The sequence below is a fragment of the Poromitra crassiceps genome, assembly GCF_964638095.1.
Source record: "Poromitra crassiceps genome assembly, chromosome: 20".
Classification (NCBI taxonomy): Eukaryota; Metazoa; Chordata; class Actinopteri; order Beryciformes; family Melamphaidae; genus Poromitra; species Poromitra crassiceps.
In genome coordinates this window covers 18,746,530-18,756,529 of record NC_139637.1, presented here as the reverse complement: position 1 = coordinate 18,756,529, position 10,000 = coordinate 18,746,530, and the positions used below count along the sequence as shown (strand labels likewise).

Here is a 10,000-nt window from a genome sequence, read left to right as displayed (position 1 = left end):
TGAAAGTGCTTGACTTTATATATACACACAGGACACAGCCAAAATGTGGAGTGAGTAAAATGCACACAGTGACAGAGCAAAGGGCATGTGAACTGACTGACCACGCCGGGCAGGTCACAGCAGGTGTCCTCCGAAGCCCAGGTGGTGTTACAGACGATCTCGAACGACTGCAGCTGGAACTGGATATGATGGAGAGAGAACAGTCGTATAGGTTGACCACAGCACCGAGGACAGTGTGACCACTGTTATGTGTGTGAGAAAGTGCGTGAAAACGTGTGTAAAGCCCTATAGATGGGATCTGTCTTCAGTAAAGTAAGTGTCTGATATGTTATGGTGCTAGGACAAACATTTGATTTTAAGCACCTCTTTAAGCATCTTGAGATTTTGTTGTATTTTAAAGCGTGCTATATAAATAAAATCCATTATTATTATTATTATTATTATTATTATTATCTTTTTCTTGCATCCTCATCCTGCAGGGCTTGGGCAGAAGCTAAGCTGCGCTGAGGAAAAGAGGCAATTCATGACCTCAAGTGCCTCCATGTTGAAATGGAAAGGGGGGGGCTTTCCCCCCATAAAAATGCCAAGAGATTCACAGAAAGTTTGAGGGATATCCATTTTGACTGGGCACGTTTTACCTGCTGTTTTACAGGGCAAAGACCCAGAGGAAAAAACAAGGCCGGGAGTCTTTACTGAAGCAGACAGCACGCAGACTGTAAAAGTTACTGACAGGTAGGTAGGGCTGCAAGTAACAATTATTGTAATTATGAATTATAAATCTCTACAAGATGTCATAAATCGTGCCCGTCACAAGTTAACAGAGCCCACCCAAAGTGACAAAAAAACAAATAAAGTATTAATTTGACAATGATATGTGAGAGAAAAGAAAGCAAGTCCTTTGTTAAGCTGTAACAAGTTGTTTGTTATTGTTACTTGAAAAATTACTAAAATCATTAATCAATTATCAAAATTATAATCGTTTAATATTCAGGAGGTCGACTAATCGATGAATCATTTCAGCACTACTGACAGGGCAGATTTGAATGAGAGTAAAATCACAGACATGAGAAATAGAATAGAATAGAATAGAATAGAATAGAATAGAATAGAATAGAAAGTACCGGAGCAGATCCGCTGTTGGGTCCTCTGGTGTTCACCAGTTTTCCCAGCATCTCAAAGCCGTCGGTCGGTAGGTTGCCGAGGGGCCGGGCCGGCCGCTCGCCCACATGCTCGCAGTCCACAGACAGCGACACGCTCACCTGGCTGATGGACAGGTGAACCTGCCAATCACAGAACAGAGAGGATTCATGCCTTTATAGACACAGCCCGTCATCACAGCGATACACGATGAGAGGAAATCCCGGATCAACCGATGATTTTGTCCTATCCTTTCACAACAGGTCACATGTTTTGATCTGAACAGATGAAGAGTGTCAACAGCAGGGAACAACTTTGAGTGTATCCTTCTCAAAGTGCCTTTGAGCAAGACACTGACCCCGCCCACACATACACAACTTGTCTTTTTCTATTGGAAAAGTAGTGGTAGGCTTGTGACATACGGGGTCCCCAGATCAGTACTCATTATTGAACAACTAACATGTTATATAATGCAGTGGTTCTCAAATGGGGGTCCAGGGACCCCCAGGGGTCCGTGGCACTTTGCAAGGGGGTCCGCGAAAAGTTTTCAGGAAAATAAAAATAACAACTTTTTTGTGTGTGCAAAAGCTTCATAGTTCAGCGAAAATATTTTATGCTTTAAAATCTAAAATGGAATCTAACAAACCTGTCAATTTAAAAGTCAAGCACGTTACCGTGGAAACAATTAAGCTTAGCCGAAAATCACGAATCAGAATGAGGGGGTCCCCGGTATATTTTCTATCTTGTAAGGGGTCCTTGGCTGAAAAACATTTGAGAACGTCTGATATAATGAACCTGGGTCATAGTGTGACTCAAATTCCAAAATGTTATAATGAAGAAAAACCTGATGTCAACCGTTACAAAATGATTTGTGGCAAGTTATGAGTCATTTTATGGCCTCTCCTTACAGATTAAGTATCTTTTCCGATATATAGAAATTTGGAATTAAAAACCGAATTTGATCCAGTAAGAAGCTTTTGAACCTATATAATCCTAAATAAACCTATATATAAACATCTGGAGACCTAGCCCTTTTACTCTTTCACCTATCCATCATCACTATTTTTACTATTAAATCTTTTGACATTTCTGTTTTATTAGTACACAGTGGAGAGTGAGCGACAGGGAAGATGGGTGACAGCGTGCAATGAAACGCAACAAAGATCGTCAGCCTCATCGACAACATGAAAGTTACAATTTCTTCTACTAAGAAATGTAAACTTCTATTTTCCTTCTAGCCTTGTTCTGAGCTGAATATTGTCTCACCTTGTGGAAACTGCCGTAGAACAGCTTGTGGACCTGCGACTGGTCAAAGGTCAGCTCCTGCACCTCCCCTCTATAGTCCAGACTGAAGTACACCAGATGCTTGGTCGTCGCTGCGGTAAGCACAGAGGAAGATACTCACAGTGGTGTCTTGCAGAAAGCAGGCATCTGCTGTTGCATCTTTTGTTGCTTTCTTTAAAGGAACTTGGAGCTGACACACTGACTCCACATGGACAAAATGTTTCATACATCTGTGATCAAGCCAAAGCATTAATAATGTATTGTAAACTGTTAAAAAAAATGTATCAGGGAAGGAAATATGCAGCTTTTTCTTTAATCCATTCTTGAAAATTGTTATGCGGTGCACTGTCTGTCTGTATTATAATATCTTCGGAGGATAGTGTGAAATCCATTCCTAATTATTTAAATGTTGAGAGAGCGAGTAGGGCAGAGAGATGCTTGAGGTTTGAGCCTAAAACAGCAGGGGCATATAAGGTTACAGAGGTCACTAGCAGTAGGGGGGGGGGGGGGGGGATGGTATGGGGGTTTGGGTTTTTTATACCCCCAAACCGCTCACCCGCACACCGCTCACCAGGCTAGAGTCTTTGCTAAGGTGTTGATATGTAAAATCCTCAGGAGAAATGCAAATTTATCTATGCAAATTGTCATTGAAGGAATTGCAAGCAAACAAGACCTTCTTCAAACTTAATTTAATGAAAATGTGTGGAAGTTCCATTATTTATCCTAAGGGGGGAATAATTTAAAACCGGCGTTACAAATTGCTAGAGGGTAAAAACAATCAAACATAATATGATAAAAGACATCACATAAAAGCAAATTGAATGAATGAATGAAAGAATGAAAGAATGAACATTTATATTTTATGCTTGGTCCTTTGGACCCATCCCTCTCGCTGAAAACCTTATTATCGAAAAGTCATCTTATCTTAATTACCATCTTTTCATCCTAGCCGATCTTCCTCTGTGTAACCTCTTGCAGTAAAAGTCATAATAAAATGGCCAATAAAGTAGAAATTGGATTAAAAAAAAAAAGGTTTCAAGAGGTGATTTAAAAGTTGATTGTAATTCTACGATCTTAAACCCCTCGGGCAGGTTGTTGCAGAGCCTCGAGACCCTCTTGGTCAAATGAAAGACTGAAGATGAGACTGAATGGCTTGTTCAGGTGCAGAAAGGTGACTCACGGTCCAGCACCACTCCCATCCTGGGCTGGAAGTCGTTGTCGGTGAGCTGCCAGAGGGCGAAGGGCTCGCGGGGCGTTTCCTGCAGCACGCGGAAGGCCATGCTGATGGTGTGCTCTGGAGAGAAACCTGCAGGGTGGATGAACCTGCAGGAGAGACAGAGAGAGAGAGAGAGGGATGAAGGTCATGCTGATGGTGTGCTCTGGAGAGAAACCAGCAGGGTGGATGAACCTGCAGGAGAGAGAGAGAGAGAGAGAGGGATGAAGGTCATGCTGATGGTGTGCTCTGGAGAGAAACCAGCAGGGTGGATGAACCTGCAGGAGAGAGAGAGAGAGAGAGAGAGGGATGAAGGCCATGCTGATGGTGTGCTCTGGAGAGAAACCAGCAGGGTGGATGAACCTGCAGGAGAGAGAGAGAGAGAGAGAGAGAGAGAGAGAGGGATGAAGGTCATGCTGATGGTGTGCTCTGGAGAGAAACCAGCAGGGTGGATGAACCTGCAGGAGAGACAGAGAGAGAGAGGGAGGGATGAAGGCCATGCTGATGGTGTGCTCTGGAGAGAAACCAGCAGGGTGGATGAACCTGCAGGAGAGAGAGAGAGAGAGAGAGAGAGAGAGGGATGAAGGTCATGCTGATGGTGTGCTCTGGAGAGAAACCAGCAGGGTGGATGAACCTGCAGGAGAGACAGAGAGAGAGAGGGAGGGATGAAGGCCATGCTGATGGTGTGCTCTGGAGAGAAACCAGCAGGGTGGATGAACCTGCAGGAGAGACAGAGAGAGAGAGGGAGGGATGAAGGCCATGCTGATGGTGTGCTCTGGAGAGAAACCAGCAGGGTGGATGAACCTGCAGGAGAGAGAGAGAGAGAGAGAGAGGGATGAAGGCCATGCTGATGGTGTGCTCTGGAGAGAAACCAGCAGGGTGGATGAACCTGCAGGAGAGAGAGAGAGAGGGATGAAGGCCATGCTGATGGTGTGCTCTGGAGAGAAACCAGCAGGGTGGATGAACCTGCAGGAGAGACAGAGAGAGAGAGAGAGGGATGAAGGCCATGCTGATGGTGTGCTCTGGAGAGAAACCTGCAGGAGAGAGAGAGAGAGAGGGAGGGGTGAAGGCCATGTTGATGGTGTGCTCTGGAGAGAAACCAGCAGTGTGGATGAACCTGCAGGAGAGAGAGAGAGAGGGAGGGATGAAGGTCATGCTGATGGTGTGCTCTGGAGAGAAACCAGCAGGGTGGATGAACCTGCAGGAGAGAGAGAGAGAGAGGGAGGGATGAAGGCCATGCTGATGGTGTGCTCTGGAGAGAAACCAGCAGGGTGGATGAACCTGCAGGAGAGAGAGAGAGAGAGGGAGGGATGAAGGCCATGCTGATGGTGTGCTCTGGAGAGAAACCAGCAGGGTGGATGAACCTGCAGGAGAGAGAGAGAGAGGGAGGGATGAAGGCCATGCTGATGGTGTGCTCTCTGGAGAGAAACCAGCAGGGTGGATGAACCTGCAGGAGAGAGAGAGAGAGGGAGGGATGGAGTCATGTCAAGGAAGACGAAGGGAAACGGCAGCACACTCGTTTGACGAAACGAAACCATGAAAAGGAAGATTTAGGGAATTAGGGAGGTTTGTAAGTTTCTTGCAGGACAGATGCATTGTGGGAAGGCTTCTGCTATCAGTGTAGAGAGAAAAGCAAACGATAAGAACGAAACAGAGAAAGTGAGAGAACTGAAAACAGTAGAGCTGCAACAAAAAGTGATCGACATTTTTCAAATTTTTTGACACGTTATAGACCAAACGATCAGTTAAGAAAATAATCAACAAATTAATCGACAATGAAAATAATCGTTAGTTGTGGCGCGAAAACAGTGTGTGTGTGTGTGTGTGTGTGTGCGTGTGCGTGTGTGTGTGTCTCTCTCACTTGGTGCTCTGTGTGAGCTGGACATCTCTGTACAGAGTGTAGGTGGGCAAGCTGCTGAAGACAAAGGGCTCTGCTGCCACGCCTTCCACTGACGAGTGAGCAAGACGAGTCAGGCCAAACGCCTCCATCATGTCAAACCCTGGGACAACATACACACATTAAACACACAGATGGAACGAGCACACAATGTTTTACAAAAACAGCTTCTGGAATTCACATGCAAAGTTCTTATGGGCGAAGGGAGACAGTTTCACCTCACCTCTGACGATGCTGTTTCTGATGGTGACCTCGGGACAAACTGGAACACAAGAAGGCAGTGTTGGATCATTAATAGCGAGGCAGGCAAACTATCCACCAAAGGGAAATATGGGGCCGGGTTGCACAAAACAACTTCAGTTAAGATTTTTCTTAAAGTCCAAATTAAGCTTTCCATAAAATTAAATTGGTTGCCCAAACACCCTTTAGGGGACATTCACACCCAAAGCGTTTTTTTCAGTCAGAACGCTATGAAAATTATGTCGAGGGTGCTTCCATTGTGCACAAAACACAGCGCACGGAGCGTTTTTTTTGGCTTCGTGGAAAAGACGAGCAGCGCGCTTTTCCTATAATGTTCAACTTCTTCAGCTTTAAAACGCCCAGAGCGAAACGCCACCAGCGTTTAAACGCCAGGTGCGTTCATTAATAGAGGAGCACGTCTAGCGCGTCCTTACATAGAGAATGAATTGCAGAAAGACGCTGGCAGCTCCAAAAACGCTTTTGGTCTGAATGTCCCCTAAGTCTAAGGAAAACTTAAAGACAAGACTTAAAGAATTTTGCGCAACCGATTTTGTTTTATGGAAATGTTAACTCGAACTCTAAGGAAAATCGTAACTAAAGGTGCTTTGTGCAACCAGTCCTTTAGTCTTTAGACAGGCACATTAAACGAACAGGCACTCCTCTTCTCACCCAAAAAGATTTGCTTTTGTTCAAGGACCCCATTTGAAAGATTGTGTCTCAAAGAATCTCATCTGAGAATTTGTGTTGTTAGATATGACTCAGAAAATAATTACATGATTGTCTATTTTATAGCTGTGGAGATGACAATGAGGGGATCGGAAGCTGATGATCAAAATAATCATTGATTCTGATTTTGAATGATTACGAGTCACCTTCGTTGTGGATGGGGTACATCCTGGGGTGGATGGGGATTCTGGCTGGAGCCGTGGCTGTAAAAGGAACAGATGGAAAAAGTCACATCACACTCAAACAACAGAAACAGATTATTACTGATTTATGTTCAAAAGCTATGTATCTATCTAGCTATGTACATTATGGATGTATGTATGTATGTATGTATGTATGTATGTATGTATGTACGTACGTACAGTATGTATGTATGTATGCATGCTAGGGAGTCACGAGAATCACGAGACAATGTGTTTAAAGGGACACTCCGCCGATTTTCAACCAACTTTGTATCATTAGAACATCAGTAGTATATCAGAAAGCTGTAAACCGTTTTGAAGTCATTCATTTATTGACAGTTATTGAGAGTTGATATGAGTAAAGTTGTGGACCAGTGTTGTCATTTGTGCATGAATGAGATCACATATGGTACGGGGAGCTGATTAGCTCAATATCAAACAGAGACTAATTATAGTATTATAGATATTATAGTGGTAACGTCGTTGGACCTGTTGGATGCAGGATGGAGACGGCAGCGCCCTCTGCTGTGCCGAGGCAAGAGTGAACGCTGATGCGGTACAAAGTCTCTGCTTCCAGATTGGAAAAACAGTGACTGCTGCTTGACTCATCGACGATCTCCTCCTTCGTTTGCTTGTCTAGATACACACGCACAAACGCACACACACACACACACACACACACACACACACACACACACACACACACACACACACACACACACACACACACACAAACAGAGATGCATGCATCACACACATTTAGCAAAGTAGGGCATTCTCCATTGAACTAACTGTCAGCTGTTTCTGAGACAGCTCCAGCAATGAGCTGTTTCAAAACCACATTTTGTCCAATGGCTGTCAATCACCTTTGACAGACTGGATGACGATGCGGTATCCGTTGACGGTGGACACGGGTCTCCAGGACACACAGATACTGGAGTGGTCTGACCTGACCACACTCACACTGCTCACCCGCAGACTGGCTGGAGAGACAGACAGACAGACAGACAGACAGACACACAGACAGACAGACAGACAGACAGACAGACAGACAGACAGACAGACAGACAGACACACAGACAGACAGAGACAGAAAGACAGACAGACAGAAATGGGAGGTAAACAGATGAAGAGGCAGGCAATGAAAAAGATACAGACAGTCAAGAGGGGAAAACAAACATGAAAACATAAGGATATTTACAGGATACACAAAACTGTCAAGACTTATATCATATTATCTAAGATTACTCACCTTTTTCACTTTGGACCTTCTACAATTAATATTTTTTTCCCACACATTTGAGATCAAGCTAGTGTAGTGTATGCTAAAGTGTTAGCATGGAGCACCAGAGTCAATGATCTACCGGGGACACGATTGGTAAATTGAACCAGTGGTCTCGAACCCAAATTTGATCAGATTTTGTCCCAGGGTCCCCATCGGATAAGATTTTTGCTTTTCGATGTTTTGTTAAAGAACGTGTATAAAACCCATGACCAAATAGTCCTACATTCTGTCATTGTGTTACTTATGGATGGAATTATAGTGAAAAGAGATGATTGCCCTTTTTGTTGGGGACCCCCTGGAACCCCCTCAAGGACCTCTGGGGGTCCCCGGACCCCACTTTGAGAACCACTGGGTCAATTTCGGCAAAACCTGGTCTAGGCTCTTTCTGTACGTGTGTCAGGTTAGGTTAGGTTAGGTTAGGTTATCTTTATTTATCCCCATGGGGAAATTCATCCTCTGCATTTGACCCATCCTCTACTAGGAACCTTCCTAGAACTAGGAGCAGTGGGCAGCCACAGTGCAGCGCCCGGGGACCAACTCCAGTTCTGTTGCCAGTGCCTTGGTCAGAGGCACTGCCAGGAGTATTAACCCTAACATACATGTCTTTGATGGTGGGAGGAAACCGGAGCACCCGGAGAAAACCCACACGAACACGGGGAGAACATGTAAACTCCACACAGAAAGGACCTGGGACAGACCGGGGTTCGAACCCGACTCACTGGTTTTGCCCTGAGCCGAGCCGCTGCCTCCTTCTCTGTTGCGGTACTCGGCGGTGACCAGAACGCTGTAGCGTGTGTCCGGGAGCAGAGACTGCAGCACCACCCGCGCATCACTTCCTGGAACTAACACCTGCAGGAAACAGACCCACATTGTCAAAACCTCAAGTCATCTATTTCAAAGATGAATGTTGAAAGAGTTTAAAGATGAATGGGGAAAAAAGTGATTGAAGCAGTGATGATGTCACATGTCAGCCCACTCACAGTGCTCTCCTGGCTCTCGGCTCCGGTCAGCGCCGTGTAAGAGACACGGTATTGGAGGACGTGAGCGTTGGGGGGAACCCAGCTGACCAGTAGGCTGACCGCCGTCTCCTCAGACAGAGACACGGTGGACGGGCCTCCACCAGACACTGCAGGGACAAACAAAGAGACAGCAGAGGGAGACTCACGACCAGGGCACGGCTGTTTGAGTAGCAGGTGGTTAAAGACGAGATTAACCCAACGGAGCCCAAGTGGCGCGTGGGTCGGAGTCACGTTTCAGACGGAAAAACAAAACGTGTCTGAGATGACAGGTGGAAAGGCGGGCCATAGTAGCATGTCGATGATTTGATTTGACAATTTTGGGGACTGGATTTGGCTTTGGCCAATCCTGGTGTGTTCCTCCCCCAAATCGAGTGGGATTCAGCGTGTTGTGTGTGGAACGGAGCAGATAATCTGATGCATGAGTGCTGCCCGCCCGCCTGGAATCTCAGAGGAGCCATTAACCTTACGTTAATGTTATCCTGGAATGCGAGTTTAACGAGCCAGTAAAATTTCTTTGCATTCTTAGACATTACCGTTTGCTTTATTTTGTATGTTAAATACAATTGGCCAAGTTAGTAGTTAGTTTATGGGCTAGAAATTCTGCCAGATTACAGACACTAGGCGGCCATTTTCTCCTTCATTTGGAGGAGAAAGTTATCCTGAAATAAAGATTGATTGACAGCTGCCATGTCGTGATCGGTCGTGATATGATTGGTTTAAATGTGGGTAGAAATTTGATAGTACTATGTGACGTCGGCAAACTGTAAATTACTGTTATGAATGAAATCTTGAAAAATGAACTTTTGATGTGAAAAAGTGTGGAAAAACTAAAGAAATTAGATTTTTGTGATTTTCTTTGCATACATTAATAAATAGGCACACTGAATACCCAGGTATTTGAACTAAAATGGGGAAGAAAATCTTTTTTGGGTTCAGCCCAACTTTAACAGTAACCTCCAGACTGGGCTGGTGCAGGACTGTCCTCACTGGCTAGAGTTTGAATGGAGGGCTGATGGG

At 45.0% G+C, this 10,000-nt stretch overlaps 1 protein-coding gene across 1 annotated transcript in view; it reads right to left on the bottom strand.

The window, feature by feature from the left end:
* Nucleotides 1-10,000, bottom strand: part of LOC310794919 (collagen alpha-1(XX) chain-like) — a 104,225-nt gene that overhangs the window by 6,476 nt on the left and 87,749 nt on the right. The window contains exons 19-29 of the mRNA XM_083656953.1: nt 8,945-9,090; nt 8,684-8,813; nt 7,546-7,662; nt 7,169-7,315; nt 6,644-6,700; nt 5,755-5,793; nt 5,496-5,634; nt 3,602-3,744; nt 2,404-2,513; nt 1,122-1,280; nt 102-179 (exon numbers count right to left, since the gene is read on the bottom strand). Of these exons, the coding sequence (XP_083513079.1) occupies nt 102-179; nt 1,122-1,280; nt 2,404-2,513; nt 3,602-3,744; nt 5,496-5,634; nt 5,755-5,793; nt 6,644-6,700; nt 7,169-7,315; nt 7,546-7,662; nt 8,684-8,813; nt 8,945-9,090 (1,265 nt within the window). The remainder of the gene's footprint in view (nt 1-101; nt 180-1,121; nt 1,281-2,403; nt 2,514-3,601; nt 3,745-5,495; nt 5,635-5,754; nt 5,794-6,643; nt 6,701-7,168; nt 7,316-7,545; nt 7,663-8,683; nt 8,814-8,944; nt 9,091-10,000) is intronic.